Genomic DNA, 23,611 nt, shown 5'->3' on the forward strand with positions numbered 1-23,611 from the left:
GGCCTTCAGCCCACGACGCTGAGTGGCCGCGGGGAGACGCGGAGGCGTTTCGGCCGGGCCCAGGGCGCGCGTGTCCCGCCGTGGCCGCTGCGCTCTCGAGAGCGATGGACTCCGCGCCGGGGACGCGCGGCGCGCTCGGAGCCTTCTCCGTCTCGGCTCTGCTGAGGGCACTCGCAGGGGCTCTGCGCGGGGCGCCTGCTTCCTGCGCTGCCTCCCCTCGAGGGCCGCGAGGGTAATAAGGTTCTGGGTGCTTTCGTACGCGAGAAAGTAGAGATGCTCGTTATTTGAAAATCGAGCTATATTTTAAAATATTTCTACACGGGGTCCCGCCCCGTCTCCATCATTGGCTTCAGCGATTCTCTGGCCCTCCAGTCCCCAGCGCTCAGAGGAGCTGGCCAGGCTGTATTTCCTGTGACTGTAAGGCTGTGAGCCGCTTCGTGTGATCAGCCGGGTCGATGCAGCTGAGGGTCCTCGGTTTGAATGTCTTTTCTTGTAAGAGCCCTAAAAATGCGGTACCCTCGTAATTTAGTTGATGTAAGATGTTGCTTGCTGCATTTCCAGTGTTCATTTGCCCTTCATTCTACTTGCATTATTTCTCCTTGGGAAGACGTGTTCCATACACTAAGCATTTCTTTAAGCTGTCCTATTGTATTTGTAGTTTTGTTGAACTTCGAAACGTGAATCCCTTGTTACAGATCGCTGCTGTAGAAGACAAACAAGTGAAGGTGTTTTCCTCTCGTGGCATCATGGCTCAGTTTGGAGGACAGAAGAATCCGCCATGGGCGACTCAGTTTACAGCCACTGCAGTGTCACAGCCAGGTCAGACTCCTGAACCAGCAGATCGAAAATGTTCTGAAAGGGGGATCCTATTATACTGGCAGTTGTACATTAGGCAGTGCATGACACAGATATGTCCTTTACTTGTGAAATCTTAAAAATTCACAGATCAACCATCTGAAAAGCTGTTTCTCACACAATTTGGACAGTTTGTCCTTTGTTGCCTGCTGTGCTGGAAACTGAAACCGGGGCACTGTCCCACTGAGCTACGTACTCAGCCTTTTTTTTGGAGACGGTTGAGACAGGGTCTCACTAACCCGCTAAGTTGTCCAAGCCGAATTCTAACTTACCATCCTCTTATTTTCAGCCTCCCAGAGCATTGGGATTATGGGTCTGTGCTACCATGCCTGCCTCTTTTTTTTTTTTCTTTTTTTGAGACAGGGTCTCTCTATGCAGTTCAGACTGGCCTTGAGCTCACTTTGTAGCCCAGGCTGGTCTTGAACTTGCAAGGATCCTCATGCCTCAGCCTCCCGAGCACTGGGATTACAGGTGTGCGCCACCGTGCCCGGTGGTACCTCTGTTCATGAATGCTTTTGTTTGCAAACAAGTTGGTTTGCAAACTGCATTGGATGATAAACACGCCAAAGCCATTTTTTCCACACAAACAATCATGGCCTTTTTCGAAATCATGGAATAAATTAAGTTCCTGAGCCTAGATTCCACTGTATTTAAAAGCTGTATTTTATGAAAAGCTAAACATTACTGTGGGTTTTATTTGTTTGGAAGTAGGAAGTTTACTTGTTGGTGTTTTGTTTTTGTTTTTTTTTGAGACAGGGTCTTAATATATATGTATTTGGGCTTGTCTCTTGAACTGTGTAGCCCAGGCTGACCTTCAACTCCAGGTGAGTCTCCTGCCTGGATCTCCTGAGTGCTGGGATTACAGGTGTATGCCACCACACCCGGCTAGTTGTTTAAAGTAGAAAAAAACAACCCTAAAGAATTTAATTACTAAATAAAAGAAAAAGATAAGTAATTGTAAAAGCAGTAAATGAATGTGAACATTTTCAAAATAAAGTTAGCAGAATGTTCTCAAAATTAAGTCAATGAAAAAATATTTAAACTATTTTAGCACCACCCCTTTTTTGTTACTGGGTTTTCCCAGTTTTATTAGGAAGAAAATCTTTTCACCATTTTTTGACTGTTGGTTGAATGTTTTTTTTTTTGGAGACAATCTCACTATATAGTTCAGGCTTTTCTTGAACTCAGTATATAGCCCAGGCTGACCTCCAACTCCAAGCGATTCTCCTACCTCAGCCTTCTTTTTTTTTTGTTTGTTTTTTTTTTTTGTTTTTTTTCTGGTACCGGCAACCAAATTCATGACCTTGCTCTTGCCAGGTAGGCGCTGTGCCGCTGAGTTAAATCCCCAGCCCAACCTCAGCCTTCTGAGTACTGGAGTAATGGGTGTGTGCCACCACATCCACCTTTTTTGGTTGCATTTTTGGGGGGGGGTCCTGGAAATCGAACTCACACTTGCTAGGCAGGTTCTGTGCCACTGAGCTGTATCCTTGGCTTTAGGTTCAATCTTCTTTTTTGGTCTTTTTGAGACAGGGTCTCGCTATGCAGTTCAGTCTGCATTCACTTGAATTCACTTTATTGCCCAAGCTGCCCTTGAACTCACAATGATTCTCCTGCCTCAGCCTTCCAAGTACTAGGATTACAGGCGTGCGCCACCACACCCAGATGGTTCAGTCTTGAAACAGCACTCTCTCTGTCTCTTTTTTTTTTTTTTTTTTTGGTAACTAAAGATACAGCTCAGGACTTTCAGAATGCAAGGCCAACATTTTATCATTGAACTACTTCCACCATGGTTTTTTTGGGGGGGACGGTCTCCTTAATGCAGTTCAGGCTGGCCTTGAGCTCACTTTGTAGCCCAGGCTGGCCTCAAACTCACAATGATCCTCCTGCCACAGCCTCCTGAGTGCTAGGATTACAGGCATGCACCACTACAGCATATATGTATATGCCCATATATATATATATATATATGCCCAACCCACAGCATATATATGTACATATATATATATGTTTCTTTTTACCAGTGCCTTTGCACTGAGCTATATCCTTAGCCCTTTTTTATTTTGAGACAGGGTTTTGCTAAGTCACTAAGTTGCCCAAGTTGTGCTCAAACTTAACAGTCTTCTGCCTCAGCCTTCTAGAATGTTGCTGTTACAGGTATGCGTGGGTTGCCCTGCCTAGATTAGTTTTTAATTGAAGATGGGGGTGTCCCTAAATCACTAAGTTGCCCAGGCTGGGCTTGAACTTGATAATCCTCCTGTATCAGCCTCCTGAGTAGCTAAGTTAACAGCCCTGCACAACCACACTTGGCTTTTTTTTCTTTTCTTTTTTTTTTTGTTTTGGTTTTTTCCCCGGTACCGGGAATCAAACTCACGACCTTGCGCTTGCCAGGCAGGTGCTGTGCCACTGAGCTAAATCCCCAGCCCCTTGGCTTTTATTTTCTTTTGTGACATTAAAGGCTAACAGTTCTTTGTGTAGTCAGCTAAAGGTAATGTAAAATAGTTATTTTACATCATATTTATATTGGGGGGGTTGGTTTTTGTTTTTTGAGGTTTGGTCTCACTGTGTAGTCTAGGCTGGCTTTGAACTCAAGATGATAACTCCTGAGTCAGCCTCCCAGGTGCTGGGATCATAGGCCTATGCCATTTAGGTCGTATTTAATTTATATCTAATTATTTATTTTCTATGTTAAATAAAAGGAAAACTAAAACTGAATTAATTTTGATGAAATAGAAATAGGAATTTTTAACACCTATTTTGTCCAGAATCATGTTCTCTTGTATTATGTATTCTTCTGTACTAAGTATGTTTTAGTTGGTTCTTAGTGTGCAGTATATATATTTTGTTTGTATTTCCTTTTTCTTTTTTTTTTTTGTCTTTTTGAGACAGGCTCTCACTATGCAGTTAAGGCCAGACTTGAGCTCATTTTGTAGCCCAGGCTGGTCTCGAATTTGCAAAGATCCTCCTCTCTCAGCCTCCCAAGTGCTGGGATTACAGATTTTTGCCACCATGCCTGGCCTATAGAATAGTATTATGTACTGTAGTTTAAACATTTATTATAAAGACATTGGAGGGGCTGGGGATGTAGCTCAGCGGCACAGCACCTGCCTGGCAAATGCAAGGTTGTGAGTTCGATTCCTGGTACTGGAAAAAATAAAAAATAAAAAAAATTTTAAAAAAGACATTGGGATCTGGAGGGATGGAAAATCAGCTGAATTCAAACAAGCATTATTGGAGTTGTTCTTTGAGTTTTTAAATAACTAATGACAACCATGATGCTTAATTAAGCACTCAAAGTATTTCTGGAAGAGATGGAAGTAATTTTGATGTATTTTTTCTCTGTTTTTAATCTCATTTTAGCTGCACTGGGTGTTCAGCAGCCATCCCTTCTTGGAGCCTCTCCTACTCTTTACACACAACAAACTGCATTGGCGGCAGCAGGCCTTACCACACAGACGCCAGCAAACTATCAGTTAACACAGACTGCAGCATTGCAGCAGCAGGCTGCAGCTGCAGCAGCTGCATTACAACAGGTGAGTTCGTAATGCTTTTTAATTTAAAAAAATTCATGAGTGCGTTTTGAGTACATAATGATTTCATGTATTGTGGGGAGTTGGAACATGTACATAACACATGAATGTATAGGTTTTCATATGTGCCATAGAAGGCCATAAAATCTATCTGAATAGTTAGGGTTGCTGTTTCCTTTTTTTTTTTTTTTTTTCATCTTTTTGAGACAGGGTCTTGCAATGCAGTTCAGGCAGGCCTTGAGCTCACTTTGTAGCCCAGGCTGGTCTTGAACTCGCAAGGATCCTCCTGCCTCAGCCTCCCAAGTGCTGGGAGTACAAGTGTGAGCCACCATGACTGGGCATCCAGCTCCATTTTTTAAAGAATGGCATTTTTGGGGGCTGGGGATTTAGCTCAGCAGCACAGCGCCTGCCTGGCAAGTGCAATGTCGTAAGTTCGATTCCTGGTACTGGAAAAAAAAAAAAAAAAAACAAAAAGAATGGAGTTTGTTGTGGTAATAAAAATTATAGTGTATATGCCTGGCACATAGAGAAGTATACTTGCATAGCCTGATTCTTTTTTTTTTTTTTTTTTTTTTTTCTTTTTGAGCCAGGGTCTCCCTATGCAGTTCAGACTGGCCTTAAGTTCACTTTGTAGCTAAGGATGGTCTCAAACTCATCAAGATCCTCCTGCTTCAGCCTCCCACGTGCTGAGATTACAGGTGTGCGCCATCACACCCGGCAACCTGATACTGAATTTTTTTTGGTATCGGGAATCAAACCCAGGATGTCGTGCTTTCCAGGCTTGTGCCGCTGAGCTATATCCCTAGCCCCTTTTTAAAAATTCTTTTTTTTTAACCTGATTCATTTTTTTTTCTTTTCACGTCAGACGGGTAATGTGCTGACGTCGTAACAAGGTTTGAAGGAGGTACATCTCATGCACATGGCATGAACACTCAATCCTCACGCTCATGAACCGAAGGATTTTAACCTGATTCTTAAAGGAGACAGTTCATAGAGATTTTTTGAATAAAATTCAGTTCTTGATGGTTCCAGATATAAGTAATCATTTTATTTTAGATGAAGTTTAGTTGTTCTAGAAAGTTTCTTTTTAGTGTAATTTTGATTGTTGCTATGTGTGTATATTACTTTTTTGAGAATGAATAAAACTAATATCTGTATTTTTTTTTTTTAATCTTCAGCAATATTCACAACCTCAGCAAGCCTTGTATAGTGTGCAGCAACAGGTTAGTTTATATTTTTCATGTTAAAAATTGATTTTATTTATGTGGGTTTTTTGTTTTATTTTGTTATTTTAAAGCAGGATCTATCCACTAACACAGGCTGGCCTTGAACTCTTTGGCAATCCTCCTGCTTCAGCCTTCCAACTGATGGGATTATACATGTGTGACACCATGCCTAAAACTGATTTTTTTTTGTCTTCTTGAGACAGGGTCTTTCTGTGCAGTTCAGGCTGGCCTTGAGCTGACTTTGTAGCCCAGGCTGGTTTTGAACTCACAATGATCCTCCTGCCTCAGCCTCTGGAGTGCTAGGATTACAGGCATGTGCCACCATGCCTGGCTATAAACTGGTTTTAAAATAGCCATTTGTTCCAAAATTCAGGTGATACTGGTTTTTATTCCTGTTAGCTACCATAAACCATAGTGTGTGGTTTGAATTTGTTTGGAGGGTATAGATTATAGGAGAAGAGAAAAAGGAATATGTCTAAGGGAAAGAGAGATAAGTAGGAGGCCCTAAAATCCTGATTCTTGGACTAGCTGCTAGAATTTTCACATAACATATCTCTCTCTCTTTTTTTTGTCATTTTGAGGGTCTCACTATGCAGGGTCTCACTATGCAGTTCAGGCTGGCCTTGAGCTCACTTTGTAGCCCAGGCTGGTTTTGAACTCGCAAGGATCCTCGTACCTCAGCCTTCCAAGTGCTGGGATTACAGGTGTGTGCCAGCCATATCTACTGTATCTCTAAGAAAGCTCACTGAGGGTAATCTGGAGAGAAGCATTCTGAGTCTTTGGGCCTCCATATCTACTCTGCTGAGCTGGAATTCATGTGAAAGTAAAAAGCTTCTTTTCCCGCTTGAAGCCTAATCTTTATGTGGGCCACTTGCTTTTAGCCTTTAGTTTTTAGTAGATTGCTTCCCCTCTTCCCCCATGCTAATATATAAAAAAACACTATAGAAAATAATAGAATAGAGTGTTAAAAATGATGAGGAAGCTTCCCTTGAGTTCATCTCCCTATTCTCCAGGCACATTTGAACAATTAGAAAATTCCTGACTTAGGTTAAATGCAAGTTTCTTAGACTTCTTTCCCTTAGATTTAGCCTCTAGCCATTCCCTTAGGTTCTTGTATCTGTGAGGTAGGAAGAGATAAGAACATCCTAAAGACAAAGTTGTCTAGGAAAGGAGGGTTTGTTCTGCTAAAATGTAGATAGGTTATATAGCCCAAGCACCCATTTAAGGCTTGTCTATGGCTAGCACATAATGTTGAGTCTGCCTCAATATCATTAAGAAGTTTTAAGAGCTCCATGTAGTGGCACTTGTCTGTAATCACAGCTGTGTGGGAGGCTGAAGGAAGATTGCAAATTCCAGGCCAGCCTGGGGAACATAGCCAGATTCTGTTTTATTTTTCCTTTTTTTTTTTGTCTTTTTGAGACAGGCTTTCGCTGTGCAGTTCAGGCTGGCCTTGAGCTCACTTTGTAGCCCAGGCTAGTCTCCAACTTACAGCAGTCCTCTTGCCTCAGCCTCCTGAGTGTTGGCATTACAGGCGTGTGCCACCACACCTGGCAAAACCCTGTTTTAAAGTAAAAACATTTAATAACAAAAATTACAAAACTCAAAAAATGAGCTGTAAGAGCTGGGCATGTTTGTGCATGCCAATAATCCCAGTGCTCATGAGCTGAGGCAGGAGGATTGCCTCATGTTTGAGGCCAGTCTGGGCTACAGAATGAGTTCAGGACCAACCTGAATTACATAGCGAGATCCTGTCTCAAAAAAACAAAACGAAACAAGCAGAAAACTAAAAGATGGGCTTTGAACCTTCCCTGGGGGAATATAGGTATAATCCCAGTACTTGGGAAGCAGGAGGATCTCCGTGATTTCAAATCCAGCTTGGGCTATGGTGGGAGACCCTGTCTCAAATAATCAAGTTAAAAGGGGGTGGGCTGTAGTTGTAACTTGGTGTTAGAGCATTTCTGTAGCATATATATAGGAGGCCTAGTGAAAGTAGAAGTTACTGATTCAAAAATACAAGTGGTCAGGGCAGGAAAAGAGAATAAAAGAGAGAGGGACCAGAAACTAGACCTGAAGGCAGTTGGAAGAACATGAGGCTTAAATGCTGTGGGGCTTCAGAACCCTAACATCATTTCTGAAGATTATCGTATCTCACTGAGCAACTTAATGTAATTGCTTTAATTTTCTGAGAACTGGCAAGAGATCTAAAAGTCTCTCTTTTTGTAGGGGTTTTTGGTTTGGTTTTGCGTTTGTCCTTGGAGATATGACCCAAGAGCCTCCACACTGAGGCAGATCCCCAGCTCCTCACCCCCACCGCTGTTTTAATCTTGAGACAGGTCTGGTTAACTTGCCTGGGATGAACTCAGTTTTATAATCCTCCTGCCTCCTAGAGTGCTGAGATTACAGACGTGTGCTGTCATACCTGGCTTTAGCGGTCTTTTTTTTTTTTTTTTTTTTTGGTACCAAGAATCGAGCTCAGGACCTTGTGCTTGCCAGGCAGGTGCTGTGCCACTGAGCTAAATCCCCAGTCCCTTTTTGGTCTTTTTGAGAAAGGGTCTGGCTGTGCATTTCAGGCTGGCCTTGAGCTCACTCTATAGCCCAGGCTGGTCTTGAACTTGCAACAATCCTCCTGCCTCAGCTTCCCAAGTGCTGGGATTACAGGTGTGTGCCACCACGCCTGGCCGACTCACGTTTTAAAAATAATTTATTAGTACATATTTGTAGTAGATAATGATTATATTCAGCATGAGGAATTGAAACATGTACATAATACATCTTGTGACTTTCCTTCTCCTCCTTCCCCCTCTCCATCTCTAGATTTCTTTCTGGTTTACAAAAAGGTGTTTCCTGTTTTCTCTCTAATTTTGCTTTTTATTTATGCTTTGGGTTTCCCATATAAGAAAGACCATGTGGTATTTAAACTGGTGTATTTGATTGATTTCACTTAACATTATGGTCTCAAGGTACATCCATTTTCCTACAAGTAATTCAAATTTATCTTTTATGGCAAAGTACTACTTCTTTGTGTGTAAATCCCACATTTTCTTTATCTGTTCAATCTTTTAATGAACATACGGGCAGATTCTAAGATCTAGATATTATGAGTTGTGCTGATATAAACGTGTATGTGTGTATTCTTGTAATACGAAGTCTTTAACTCTTTTAGGAAGATACCTAGAAAGGGAATAGCTGGGTCAAATGGAATTTATACTTCTAGGTTTTTGATGAATCTCCATACAGATTTCCATAGTTGTCCTAGTTTACGTTCCCATCAAAAATGTAGAAGGGTTCTTTTTTCACCATGCCCTCGCAAGTGTCTGTTATTACTTGATTTCTTCATGGTGGCCATTTTTTCTGGAGTAAGATGTAGACTTGTTGGACTATATGAAAATGATGCCACTCAAATGTTATGGAAAAATAGTTGGTTTTTGTTTTCATTTTGTGTTACTGAGGTTTAAACCAAGAGCCTTTATACTGAGCTTGTATCCTAGGCCTTTTTTTTTTTTTTACCTTTTATTTTAAAATAGTATTTAGAGACAAGATCACATTAAGTTACCTAGGCTGGGCTCTAATGGAGAGCCTCAAATCTCAGCTTTCCAGAGTACTAGGATTACAGGTGTGCACCACTGTGCCCAGCTAGAAAAATAGTATTTTGATAAGATTCAACCTTTACGCTAGACGTGGTACCGTACATCTGTTATCCCAGCATTGGGGAGGCAGAGGCAGAAGGATCACAGCAAGTTCAAGGGCCCCCTAAGCTACATAATAAGACGCTGTCTCAAAAAAGATTCATCGTCTCATATATAGTGGTACCACATTAGCTCAGTATTTTAATTTGAACCTTACAAATAAATTCTATCATCCTCACTTATTTCAAGTTTATACACTGAGTTTGTAAGTGCCTCCCCACTGTTCCTTTTCTGGTAGAAGTGTTGCTGTTGCCAGAGAAACCGTGTCAGAGTGTATGGTTCTTCATGATGAGCACTCCTGTGGTAAATCTGGATGTTATGAGAAGTTTTCATTTTAGACGTATATATGAATTGGCTGGCCAGTGGTATTTTTACATAGTTAGCATATTGATGATAAAAAACAGTTGTAGTAGTGTTGTAATTAACTCATTGTGGAAGTAGAAATTTCCTTTAGGGAATTGTGGGGGGTTTGTATGTTATTCCTTGGAACAAAAAAGGTCAATTTTAGCTGAATATGGTGGTACACACCTGTAATCCTAGCCCTCAAGACACTAAGGCAGGAGGATCAGGGCCAGCCTGAAATAACTAGTGAGATTCTGTCTCAGAAAAACAAACAAGCAAAAATCAAATGTCTAAACCAGGTAAGGTGGCACACACGTGTAATCCTAGCACTTACGGAGGCTGAGGCAAGAGGCAAACCCTAGGCTACGTAGAGAGCTCAAGCCTAGCTTGGACTATACAGCAAAACCCCTGGTGCAGTGACACATGCCTGTGATCCCAGGTACTTTGGAGAATAAGGCAGGAAGATTGTGACTTCAAGGCTAACCTGGACAACTTAGGTTCCAGCTCAAAAAAAAGAAAAAATTGAATTTTATTATTTTTTTAAAATGTAACTAAGTGCCTGTTATCGAATGAGTTACTTATATACCACATCATTTAGTATAAATACCTACTGTTTGTAGGTTACCTTACACTAAATGATGTGTTATGTTTCATCTTTTTCTTAAAAATAAGGTAATGGGTAATAGGAATTTTCCTCTTCTAAAGCATCTGGAACAAGAACTGATTAATCCTTTTGTATATTTTTCTATTTCTTTCTTTTTTTTTTTTTTTTTTTTTTTTTTTTTTTTTTTTTTTTTTTTTTTTTTTTTTTTGGTGCCTATTTTCAGTTACAGCAACCCCAGCAGACCCTTTTAACACAGGTTAGTATGGCATTACATTATTTCTTTTAGATACCCGAATGAAGGGCAAATAAAGTTTTACTTGCAGGGTTTTAGCATATTGATACTGAATTTTCTCTGTTCCATTATAATTAACACATAGTATAATTAGAAATCTTCTTTAGGAAATTATGCAGTTATTCTTTGTGGGTGTTGTTTCTTATCCTAGCAGGTAGTCCATGCTTTTAACCCCTCCGGAGGCTAAGGCAGGAGGAGTGTGACTACAAGGCTAGGCAGGTTTAAGAACTTAGTGAGACTCTGCCTTGAAATAAAAAACTAGCTGGGGCTGTAGCTCAGCACAAGGCCCTAGGTTTAATTCCCAGTAATGCCTCCCCAAATATATAGTATTTTTAATGGAAAATGCATCAGTTTATATATTTTAATTGCCGTTGTTCTGTAGTTTAAATAAGTCTCACTTTAAACTTGAGACACTTTTATTTTCTTTACTTTTGGCGGGGTTGGGGGCTGTGCTAAACATTGAGCCTGGGGCCCCTCTCATGCTGGGTAAGCACTCTGCTACTGAACTATGTTACTGGCTCTCTTTATAGTCAGTATTTAGGAAATATTTTTTATATGCTTTTCTTTTCTAGCAGAACCTTACCAGGTGAAGTTACTGTGTTTCAGCATTAGTTTAATTCTTCAAGGATATTAAAAATGTCCTTGTTCTGGTTTGGTTTTGGTTTTTGGTTTTTGTGCTGTGCTAGGATCAAACATCATGCATGGGGCTGGGGATTTAGCTCATCGGCAAAGTGCCTGCCTGGCAAGCGCAAGGTCGGTTCGGTTCCCGGTACCGGAGAAAAACCAGAAAAACAAACAAACAAACATCATACATGGTAGGCAAGTGCTGTACCACTGAGCTGCATCCCCAGCCCACATTTAAATGTTTATGAATTTTTAGATCTGTGGACCCGAAAAGGTAGGGCGCATGTTTAACATGTAAAGCTTTGGGTTTGGTCCTTACCACCACACATAAAATGTTTTAACCTTTTGGTACTTAGTGTCGTCTGACTCTTTCTGTTTCATACTTTTTCTTTACAACCTTTAAAAAATTCTTAGATGTGGTGGTACATGCCCATAACCCTAACATAGTGGGAGGCTGAGGCAGCAGAATTGCAGGTTGGAGCCCAAGCTGGGCAATTTAACAATTTAGTGAGATTCTGTCTCAGGTTAAAAAAAGGTTTGGTGATATATCTCGGTGCCAAGGCCCTGAGTTCAATCCCCAGAGGCTAGGGAGTGTGTATGTAAAATTCATTCTTTTTTTTTTGTAGTGCTAGGGATCAAACCAGTGCCTTGAACATGTTAGGGAACAGCTCTAACACTGAGCTACGCTCCCAGCCCTTTTAATTTATTTTTGCTTTTGGTTTGTTTGCTTTTTTGAGGTGGGTCTTCCTGTGTTGTTCAGGTTTGTCTTGAACTCGCTGTATAGCCCAGGCTGGCCTCAAATTTGGAGTAATCCTACTGCTTCAGCCTCCTGAGTGCTGGGATTACAGTTGTTACCACCACTCCCTATACTAAATTTTTAAATGTTTGTGATGGGGTCTTATTATGACTGGCTTTGAAATTGCATTCTTCCTCAGCCTCACCCTCCTAAATACCTGGTGTTAACACTTAACCAAAAAAATTCTTCTCTCATTAAGTATACAAAACTAAGCCATAAGCTGGATTTTACCCATGGACTATAATTAGTTGACCTGTAGAACTGAAATTCTACACCTGTTAAAAGAAGTTGGGGAAAAAAGTGGAAATGGAACTTTTTTAAGTGTTGGAGTTATTAAAACCAGGGCCCAGCTGGGCATGGTGGCACATGTCTGTAATCCCAACCCTTGGGAGGCTGAGGCAGGCATATCAATATGAGTTTAAGGCCAGCCTGAACTGTATATAGTGAGTCCTTGTCAGGGTAGTTTTGTTTGCCTTTTTTCTTTGGAGACAAGGCCTTGCTATGTAGTTTAGCACCAGCCTCCTCAGTGCTGGGATTATAGGCATGAGCCGCCATGTCCTGCAGGGAGTCCCTGCTTTAAATAAGAAAAACCAGGGCCCCACAAATGCTATGTTTCCCTGAGTGTACCATTGAGCTACACTGCCATGCTTAGAACTTTCATGCATAGAGCATCTCAGAAACATGAAAGGGGTGGAAGAAAATGTGTGGTGCTGTGTATATTACAGGCTTCCATTTACTTTTAAGGGAGTAGGAAGAGGTCTGTTTTTATCTGTATGTGTGTGTATATTTAAATAGAATATTTCCAGGAAGCTCTGTGATATCATGATGATTTTTTTTTTCCCATAGGAACTCAATAGCTGAGGAACAAGGATAAAGAGTAGCTTTACTCTGTGTTTAAATTTGTCTTAAATAAATTACTATTTAATAATAAAGTGCACATCCATTGTAAAAAAACTAAAATCCAGCCTGGCGTACAGTCCTATAGTGTAAGCATCAAGGGAAGCTAAGGTAGGATTGCAAGTTTGACATCAGCCTAGACAAATTTAGCAAGATATTGTCTCAGAATAAAAAATAAAATAAAACGTACTAGGCCTGTAACTCAGTGGTAGAATGCTCCTGGATTCAGTCTCCAGTAGTATAGATAAATAAGTGAGTAAATAAGGAAACTACAGATGAAATATGTTGAAAATAGCTTAAAATTTTTCAGACTGTGTTGTCACTTTCAAGATAATATGTATTTTATAGCATTACATGAAGTAATTTTTAATATTTTGTGCTAAAGAATCAATTCTTAATTATCAATTTCAAGTCATTACCTTAACATGATGTTGATTTTTTTCAATAGCCAGCTGTTGCACTCCCTACAAGCCTTAGCCTATCTACTCCTCAGCCTGCAGCACAGATAACTGTATCCTATCCAACACCAAGATCCAGTCAGCAACAGACCCAACCTCAGAAGCAACGTGTTTTCACAGGAGTTGTAACGAAGCTACATGATACCTTTGGATTTGTGGATGAAGATGTATTCTTTCAGCTTAGGTAAACTTGATTAGCTGTTGACAGAAGGTTTCTTAAATTTAGTGTAAAGCACTTGCTTACTCATGGCAAAGATTGTAATTTTCTAGTTTCTCTCTTTTTTTTTTTTTGGCCTGGGGATTGAATTCAGGGCCTTTGAACTAAGTTACATAAACTGTCCAACCCTTTTTACTTTTCATTTTGAGATGGTTCTTGTTAAGTTGCCCAGACTGGATTTGAACTTTTGATCCTTCTGCCTCAGCCTCCCAAAGTTCTGTGAGGTCAGGTGTGTTCCACCTCTGACCAATTTGCTGTTTAGTGAGTTAGATTATATTTGTACCTCTTACTTGATGGAGAATGTGATTAAAAATACCTTTTGATTATTGAACAAAGTTCTGGTCAGTTCTTTCTAAATGTTTCATTGGAGTTAGATGGCATATCTAACAAGATTCATGGACAGACTGTGATAAATGGTTGAAATACATGCATTTTATTTCATTTCATTTCATTTCATTTCATTTTTTGGTACCAGGAATCGAATTCAGGACCTTTCACTTGCCAGGCAAGCACTTGTGCCACTGAGTTATATACCCAGCCTATATGTGCCTTATAAAATCTAATCTTCTGTTTTATAGCTCTGATAATACAGTCTATATTTTTAATTGGAAAATTAATAGAATCAAATGATTAATAGACTGACATTCATAATAGTACTCTGGTAAGTTTGTGATGGTTACAGAAAATGCAAATTTCTTTTTTTGTATGTGTCTTTTAGATACAGGGTTTTGCTGTACACTTCAGGCTGGTCCTGAACTCACTTTGTAGCTGAGGCTGGTCTTGAACAAGAAAATGCAAATTTCTTCCGAAATTTCCAGGGTTTGTTGTTGTTGTTGTTGTTGTTGTTGTTTTTTAAACAGGACCTCACTCTATGTCTCAGTCTGGTCTCAAACTCCCTATGAAGCTGGGTATGGTGGCACTTGCCTGTTAATTCTAGCACTTGGAAGGCTGAGGCTGGAGAATTGCTGCAAGTTTGAGGCCCACATTAAAAAAAAACAAACCTCACTACGTAGCCCAGACTTGCTTTGAACTCTTGATCCTCTTGCTATAGCCTCCTGCGTGCTGGGATTACAGACATACTTTTAGTGTATTTCTGATGGACTTACTTAAGAAGAACTATATTTGGGAAATTATAAGATTTTTTAGTACAGTTTCAAGGTTTCCATTTTTTCTCCATTTGTCTTCTTTTTGAAAACTGAAAGCAAATTTAACCCTTCAGTTATATCATAAAGTTCTTTATATGATGGAGCATAATACTATGAGAATATGAAGTAATAAATCACTTTTGGCTTCAAACCCTGTGTTTGGGCTTGCTGGTGAATTACTATAATTGTAGCTCCTGAGGAGGCTGAGACAGGAAGGTCATAAGATTGAGGCCAGCCTAGGCAGTTTAGCAAGACTGTATCTCAAAAAATAAGGGCTGGGAGTAGTAGCACTTAGCATGTGTAAAGCTGTGACTTTTGTCCTTGGTACTCTGCAACAAAAAGAAAAAACAGCTGTTCACTTGATCAGATCCAAATGAGTCTAGAACTGTTCATCTACTTTTTAAAAGAGCTTTCTAGCCTTCCATTTCAGATATAGTATACTTTAAATCTCAAATATGTAAGCATTTTTTTTAGTAGGGAGTCACTTTAAATTATGTATAACTCTATTGGGTGTAATTTCTTTTACTTGTGTTTATATTGAACTTATTTTTTTCAGTGCTGTCAAAGGGAAAACCCCCCAAGTGGGTGATCGAGTTTTAGTTGAAGCTACTTACAATCCTAATATGCCTTTTAAATGGAATGCTCAAAGAATTCAAACACTACCAAATCAGGTACATACATTATGAATTAAGATAGGAGTTTGGTAATTGAGTCATCTAATTCACTGTGAATTTTCTTTGAAATTTTTTTTTTCTTAAAATTTTTTTAAAAATTTCTTTTATATCAAGAATCAGTCCCAAACCCAGCCTTTACTGAAGACTCCTCCTGCTGTACTTCAGCCAATCACACCACAGACAACATTTGGTGTTCAGGCTCAGCCACAGCCTCAATCCCTGCTGCAGGCACAGATTTCAGCAGCTTCTCTTACACCGCTGCTGCAGACACAGCCACAGCCCTTACTCCAGCAGCCGCAGCAGAAAGGTATGATGCATGTTATCTTTGCTTGTTTCAACCTAGGATGTTATCCATTGGTGGTTTTGTCTTTTTGTGGTACTGGAGATTGAACCCTGGCCCTCACACATACTACACAGTGCTCTACCATTTCACCACATCCCCAGCAAGTGTACTTTTAATTACGAAAGAGTCAGGGAGTTAAGAGAAAAATGAAAGGAAGTTGGAAGATCCTGAGTATAAGGCCAGGCGTGGTGGTGCATGCCTGTAATCCCAGCACTTGGGAGGCTGAGGCAGGAGGATTATTTCGAGTTTGAGGCCAGCCTGGGTTACAAAATGAGTTTGAGGCCAGCCTGAATTGCATAGTGAGACCCTGCCTCAAATAGACAAAAAAAAAAAAAAAAAAAAGATCCTGAGTAGAACACCCTCTGCTTTTTTAACCTATATGGAGGTATTTTTAAATTGCTTTTAGTGATATAAAAAATAAGCTCAGTGAATAGAAGGGTACTTGGCAAAATCTTTGTGATGTTGTGTTTTGTTTTGTTTTTTGTTTATGACAGGGCCTCTCTGTGTAGTTGAGGCTGGCTTTGAACTCACAGCAGTCTTCCTGCCTCAACCTTCCCAGTGCTAGCATGACAGGAGTGCATCACACAGGCATACACACACCTTATTGGTATCTTACCTCTATTGGAGATTTATTGTTTTTGAGACTTATTTCTTAAGCACATACCTGGAATATTTTACATACACATAGAATTTGGTGTCCACACTTTACTCATTGAACCACAGTAAATCAGATGAATAAGCTGAGCTTTGAATTTTCATTTGAAAAGTGATGATTTGATCTTGCGGATATTTTCTAAGAGACAGTGTTTAAAGTAATACCCTTAACAGGACCCTATCTAACTGGCGTTTAAAAAAAATTTGTAGCATTTTCTCATATTGTGAATTAGTGACACATTTGTAGCAAAATGATTAAAAAATTACTCATTAAATAGTGCCACATAGCAAAGTGATAAAACAGATGATTACCAGGAATCACTGTTCAGGTAAAAAAATACATTGTAGCCGGCTGCAGTCATGCACAACTGTAATCCCAGCACTCTTGGGAAGATGAGGCAGGAGGGTTGCTGTGAGTTTGAGACCAGCCTGGGCTACAGAGTGAAGTGAGACACCCCGCCCCCCGTACCAGAAATCGAACTCAAGACCTTGTGCTTGCCGGACAGGTGCTGTGGCACTGAGCTAATCCCCAGCCCCTGAGACCCTGTCTTAAAAAACAGCTGGGTATGGTGGCAGTTGCCTGTAATCCCAGCACTTGGGAGGGTGAGGCAGGAGGATCAACAGTTTTAAAAGTTTTGAGACAGGCTTTCTGTATACAGTCTGGACTAAACTTCTGATCCTCCACTGTACCCTTCTGAGGAGCTGGGGTTAGAGATGTTGCCCAGCTGTCCCTCTCCTCCCCTTCCTTCTTTTCCCTCTCTTTTCTTTCCTCTCCCCTTTCTTCTTACCTCCCCTCCTTTCCTTCCTTTCCTTTCTTCCCCTTTTTCCTCTTCCCCCTCCTCTCCTCTGTTTCTCTCTTCCCTCTTCCCTTTCTGTGGTCTTGAGACAGTTTCAGATAGACTTTCCCTGCACAGTCCAGGCCTGACTTCCATTCAGAATTACCTCCTGCCTCAGCTTCCAAGTGCTGGGATTACAAGTGTATAACACCACACCCAGCTGTTTTGCTTTTTGATGCTCTAGTTATTAAGAAGTATTGAAGGAGTGTAAGAATTAAGTATTGAAGGAGTGTAAGAATCCTGTATTAAGTATTGAAGGAGTATAAGAATCCTGTTGACATACATATTTTTCTATTCCTAATAGATCAGACTCAACTAATTTTTTAGGAAGTACAGTAGTTGAGTTTTTCCTGCTACAGAGTAATTCAGACACAGACTCTACTAGGCATCATAAGGGAATTAATATGTTCATCATAGACTAGTGTCACAAAAGTATGACTGAGTGGGAAATTTCTCATATATCACATTAGCATCCTGTATCTTTCATGCTTATTTCCTATGATGTTTATTTATTTTTATTTTATGTTTTGTGTTTTTGAGACAGGGTCTTGCTGTGCAGTTCAGGTTGGCCTTGAGCTCACTTTGCAGCCCAGGCTGGTCTCGAACTTGCAGTGATCCTCCTGCTTCAGCAGGTGCCACCATTCCCAGCTTCCTATGATGTTTAATAGTTCCCTTCAGACACATTTAACTTTTTTATCCTGTGCAAGGGATAAACTCAGTCTTGAGTATGGTAGTAAGTACTGCACTAGGTAGTTGCATCCCCAAGGTTGAACCATTTTAAAGAAAAACCCTTTTGGCAGTACTGAGAATCAAAACCAGGGACACTCCAACATTGAATTATATTTCTAGCTCCTTTTGTTTTTTAGACAGGGTCTGGCTAAGTTGCCCAGATTGTGGTGATCATAGGTTTGTGCCACCAAGCCCAGGTAGAAAAAAAGAGTTTTTGGGGCTAGGGATTTAGCTCAGTGGCACAGCGCCTGCCTGGCAAGCGCAAGGTCATGAGTTCGATTCCCGGTACTGGAAAAAAAAAAAGAAAAAGAAAAAGGAAAAAGAGCTTTTAATCATTATGGCCTGATGAAATGTTGAAAAGGGAATGAAAATTCTAATTCTAATGTCATGAAAGAGTTGGGTATTTACTCATTCTGTTTATTCTTTTTAAAACACTCAGATTAGCCAATAGACGATTTTAAATTGGTTCTAAGGAAAGCAGACTTGTGCTATTCTAATGGGAAAATATTAATATTATTTCTAAATGAAATTTTTAGTATTTAATATCCAGTACTAGGAAGAGCTTATGATTTGTTTTTGTTTTTTTTTTTATTTTGGTTTTTCTCCGGTACCGGGAACCGAACTCACGACCTTGCGCTTGCCAGGCAGGCGCTTTTGCCGCTGAGCTAAATCCCCAGCCCCAGGAAGAGCTTATGAAAAACAACTCCTGTTCTTCAAAATAATCTGTATGTTACACCAACTTTGCAAAAGCAGTTTTGCCAGGCGTGGTGGCACACACCTACAATGCTAGCACTCAGAGATGGTAGAGTATGGAGGATCACCATGAATTCGAGGCCAGCCTGGGCTACATAACGAGACACTGTCTTGAAAAACAATAATAAAAAAGTAATTTTAAGTGTGGCATAATAGTGCATACCTGTAATGCCAGTGCTTAAGAGGCTGAAGCAGGAAGATCACAACTTTCTGCCCAGATAATATAGGGAGACCCTGTCTCAAAATAGAATTTTTTTGAGGGGGTATGAGTCAGTTTGAAGGCCATGGTTTCAATCCTTTGATACCACCCATGCCCCCCAAAAAAAGAAAAGAGAAAAAGGAGAAAGCAATTTTAGTGATGCCCAGTCATTTTTATCTTTTAGTTCAAATAGGTTGTGTTGGTTTTTTTGTTGTTGTTTTGGTCTTTTTGAGACAGGGTCTCACTACGTGGTTGCTTTGAGCTCACTTTGGAGTCCAGGCTGGTCTCAAACTCACACCCATCCTCCTGCCTCAGCCTCCCAAGTGCTGGGATTACAGGCATGCACTACCATGCCCAGTTTAAACATGTTGTGTTTTTCAACTTTTGTTTAAGCAAAGTGTAAAAAACTTTTTTCTGTATCTTTTTAAGCTGGTTTATTGCAGCCTCCTGTTCGTATAGTTTCACAGCCACAGCCGGCACGAAGGTTAGATCCACCATCTAGATTTTCAGGAAGGAATGACAGAGGGGATCAAGTGCCTAATAGAAAAGATGACCGAAGGTATGTTTTAAGATACACTGTGAATGGTGGTGAGTGCACAGAAAATGGGAATGTGCTTAATCACTGATCTGCGCAATTAAAAATCGGTAAAATGAACTCTGTGTGATGGTGCATGCCTGTAATCCCAGCATTTGAGAGGTGGGGAATCGTTGGAAGTTTGAGGCCAGCCTAAAGTATATAGCAAGACTCCTATTTTAAAAGAAAGGTTAAAAGGTAAATTAATTAATTTTATATATATATATGACACTTGCTGGCAGCTCTAGGGTTTGTGTCCAGGCCCTTTGTACTGAGCTATATCCCCAGCTCTTTTAATTTTCTTAGTTTTGTTACACGGTTTTGCTAAGTCACTAAGTTTCCCAGGTTGAGCTCAAACATGTGATCCTCTTGTCTCAGCCTCCGAGAGTGCTGGGATTACTGATGTGCACCACCACCCCTGGTTTTAACCACGGTTTAAAAAAAAAAAAAAAACAGTTATACTGTGGAATTTTGCTTAAATTATTTATTACATTTGTTTTTTTAAAGAACTCTACCTTAATGCCAAAAATATAGTAATGTTAGAAAAATTTGCTTTAAGTCGTGAAAGAGAAAGAGAAAGACGTAGATCCAGAGAAAGATCACCTCAGAGGAAGCGATCCCGGGAGAGATCACCCCGAAGAGAGAGAGAGCGATCACCTCGGAGAGTCCGACGTGTTGTTCCACGTTATACTGTGCAGTTTTCCAAGTTTTCTTTAGATTGGTATGTTGTTGGTTTTCTCCCATTGTTTGATTGAATTATTAATTTCATAATTCTGTATAGTTTGGTGTAGAGTATGTTATATTTGTGGATGTTTTTCTCATAAAATTAATGTACTGATGTTTATTGCTTTTTAAGGCCATAAATGAAGTCATAATTTATTTGTCTGCCATGGTGCATTATTTGTGTACGCTCGTTTAGGGTACAAACCATTGAAAAAGCAGGCCCTAGAGTTAATTCCTTTATGATGAAAATCTTTCCTCAAAGTTGTGAGTTTGAGGCCAGCCTGGGCTACAAAATGAGCTCAAGGCCAGCCTGAACTGCATAGTGAGACTTGTCTCAAAAAGACAAAGAAAAAAAAAAATGCAGATATATTGATAATTCTTAAGTTTGTGAATGGGATGGAGCAGTAGGACAGCTTGAACCAATTGTTTCAATTTTAGCTGTGTCAATATAGTGTAATGTCCAAACATAGACTTGGGAAGATACTGAGACCTGTGTAATACACACACGTGTCTGAGTATGTCTCTACGTTACTGAGGTTTTGGAATTGTAGGGTAAGAGTAGGGTTACCAGTCATTTCTGAGCTTCATTGCTAAAATCGCATAGGAACTTTTAGGATTAATGTGAGGTGTACTCATCTGTAAAGCACTTAACCCAGTGTGTGACAGTTAGAGATTTTCCATAGTGAATGCTGGTAGTGGGTTGTGCTGTTAGTTGACAGTAAAATAAGAAAAATCTTTAAAAGTGGTCTCAGAGGTGTTTAGTATGGGCCACAAGTAACTGCATTGTACTGACTGAGAGGATGTTGCTATATTTTAATAGAGTACATTTATAATATTGGCTGATGAGTACATTTATAATATTGACCTTTGAAAAGTTAAAGTTCCTATACAGTGTAGATCAGCATACAAATGCATTTAAGATATTTAATGCCAAAGAAAATCTTACTGACTTAGGTAATTACATTTGCTTAAGTATGATTATACCAACTGGTGTTCATTTACCCTTTCTTGTGGTCAAATCAGCAAGTACCCTTTTTTTTTTTTTTTCCGGTGGTACCAGGGATTGAACTCACGACCTTGTGCTTGCCAGGCAGCCGCTTATGCCACTGAGCTATTTCCCCATCCCCCAGCAAGTACTGTTAATTTACAGTTTTTTGTAATCTGTGTTTACTCTTGCACTTAAAAATATGTAGTCTGAGTATTCTAGAGAAACCCATCGGAATCAAAATCACTTTTCCACCTCCAAAAATATTAAAATAGAGAAGTTTTGATTGTTGTTCATTTTCATTGTTATTTTCACTGCTGGACCCTCACAGCTGAGCTACAGTCCTAGCTCTGTTTCATATTTTATTTTGAGACAGAGTCTTGCGAAGTTGCCCATGCTGGCCTCAAACTTTTGAGTCATCTTACCTGAGCATCCCAGAATACTGGAATTATAGGTGTGGGTGACCAGGCCCAATAGAGAAACTCTGATTTTTAAGTCTTTTGTTCTCAGTATTTAAATGGTATTCTGGGAGGAGTTGATATATACAATTTGAAGTGAAATTGCTCCTTCCAAATTATACCCTCATAGTTTCTCGTTAACCACTATGAAGTAAATTCTCAGAAGATCAGATGGACTCATTGCAGATACAAATCATTTTAAAGTTTCTATGCCTTTTCTCATCTAGAGTTATGAAATCAAAATTTCCTTATACTAGCTGGGAGCAGTGGCTTCTGTGGTCCTAGCTCTCTGGGAGGCTGAGGTTGGGGGGATTGTGATTTTGAGGCCAGAATAGCATCACTTCCATCTCAAAAACAAAACAAATCATAAACTTTCTTAACCTGATTATAAGAGCTGGTATGTCTAAGTAATGCTTTATTTGTACTTCTTTTATTGTATATATTATTTCTAGGGGAAAAAAATACAGTATTGAGAAACTATCACACACACTTTTCTTTCTTAACTGAAAAATGTTTTTCATGTTTCTATTTTGATAGCAGAAGGGCTGGGGATACAGCTCAGCTGTACAAGCACCTGCCCATTTTGGTAGCAGAATCTTATCCCAGATAAAGTACAGTTACAACAGTAACAACAATTAAAGTGTATATTGGTTTTGCTTTTTGTTGTTGGGGTTTGAACCCAGGGCCTTGTGTATCCTAGGCAAATGCTTTACTACTAAGATGGCTGCATCCCTTACCTTTTTCGTCTCTTTTTTTCTCTGTCAAAGACATCTCTACATATAGATAATGCAGTTTTTTATTACCTTTGATTTTTTGTTTTTACTTTGTCACCAGGTCAGTTTTGCAATTGGACTGGTCTTGAACTCATGAGCTCAAGTGACCCCTGGTTTCAGAATCTGGGACATAGGTTTGCACTGGGCCTGGCTTTAAGTGTGGTTGCAAAAGACAGTGCAGTTGTCTTTTCATCTTACAAATTGTTGACATTTTCCACTTTGATTCATTATGTTTTTAATAAGCATTCCTTACCTTGTTATTTATTTATGTATTTTTTAAATTTGAGATTACTTTTTTTTGGTACCAGGAATGGAACTCAGGACCTCATGCTTGCCAGGCAAGCACAATTCCCCTGAGCTATATTCCCAGCCCTTTTTTAAAAATTTGAGACAGGGTTTCGTTACATAGTTCAGGCTAGCTTGGTAGCCCAGGCTCAAAGTTGAAGCAGTAGTGCTGGGATTATAGGCATATGTCATCATGCCTGGCATTTTGTGGCTTTTTACCAAGCTGCGTTACCTTTGAGTTTTTGTCCTTTGAAAGTTCTGCTTGTTGAAAAAGGAAATGATCCTTTATACTACTACTACCAAGCCAGGCATGGTGGCATTCACCTAGTAATCCTAGCACTGTAGGTGGCTGAGGCAGACAGATAGCAAGATTGACCGCAGCTTAGGCAGCTTAGGTATTTAGGAGACCCCTGTCTCAAAATAAAAAAATTTCAGAAGGGCTGGGAGTAAAGTTCAGTGCAAAGGCTTTGGGTTCATCCCCATTGATGGAATAAATAATAAAATATCAGTGCCAGATTTAAAAGGCAAGAGTCCTATTTTTTATCCATAGTAATTGGATATGGATCGCATGACATCATTCACCTAGAGGGGTATAGAGAGGTGGATAATCAAAAGACGTTAAGACATTTAGATTTTGCTTTCACATGAAGGTTTTTGTTTTGCTTTTTTGTTTGTATTTGTTTTAGCAGAATCTATCTTTTGGGGGAAGAAAGTTATATCTATTGGGGGAAAAAAGCTGTCTTTTTTTCTTTCTTTTTCTTTTTGAGACAGGGTTTCACTATGCAGTTCAAGCTGGCCTTGAGCCTAGGCTGGCCTCCAACTCATGGTGGTCCTCCTGCCTCAGCCTCCCAAAAAAATTTCAAAGAGACAAAGGGGGTCCTGAGAGGGTTGCCCTCACACAAAGATTTGCATTTAATTTTCAATTTAAATATGCTTGATCTAGGTACGTAGTGTAG

The 23,611-nt window shown here is 39.9% G+C and overlaps 1 protein-coding gene across 3 annotated transcripts in view; it reads left to right on the forward strand.

The window, feature by feature from the left end:
* Ccar1 (cell division cycle and apoptosis regulator 1) overlaps positions 1-23,611 on the forward strand; it is a 44,830-nt gene that overhangs the window by 703 nt on the left and 20,516 nt on the right. For 2 of the 3 annotated variants that reach the window (XM_005386001.2, XM_005386002.2), the window contains exons 2-10: positions 696-819; positions 4,213-4,385; positions 5,561-5,605; positions 10,464-10,496; positions 13,298-13,491; positions 15,226-15,340; positions 15,458-15,650; positions 19,287-19,416; positions 19,991-20,152. In XM_005386001.2, coding sequence (XP_005386058.1) covers positions 747-819; positions 4,213-4,385; positions 5,561-5,605; positions 10,464-10,496; positions 13,298-13,491; positions 15,226-15,340; positions 15,458-15,650; positions 19,287-19,416; positions 19,991-20,152 — 1,118 coding nt within the window. In that variant the 5' untranslated portion in view covers positions 696-746. The remainder of the gene's footprint in view (positions 1-695; positions 820-4,212; positions 4,386-5,560; positions 5,606-10,463; positions 10,497-13,297; positions 13,492-15,225; positions 15,341-15,457; positions 15,651-19,286; positions 19,417-19,990; positions 20,153-23,611) is intronic. The other variant, XM_005386003.2, reaches the window with a different exon arrangement.

This window comes from Chinchilla lanigera, unplaced genomic scaffold, assembly GCF_000276665.1.
Source record: "Chinchilla lanigera isolate Chin_1 unplaced genomic scaffold, ChiLan1.0 scaffold00024, whole genome shotgun sequence".
Lineage (NCBI taxonomy): Eukaryota > Metazoa > Chordata > Mammalia > Rodentia > Chinchillidae > Chinchilla > Chinchilla lanigera.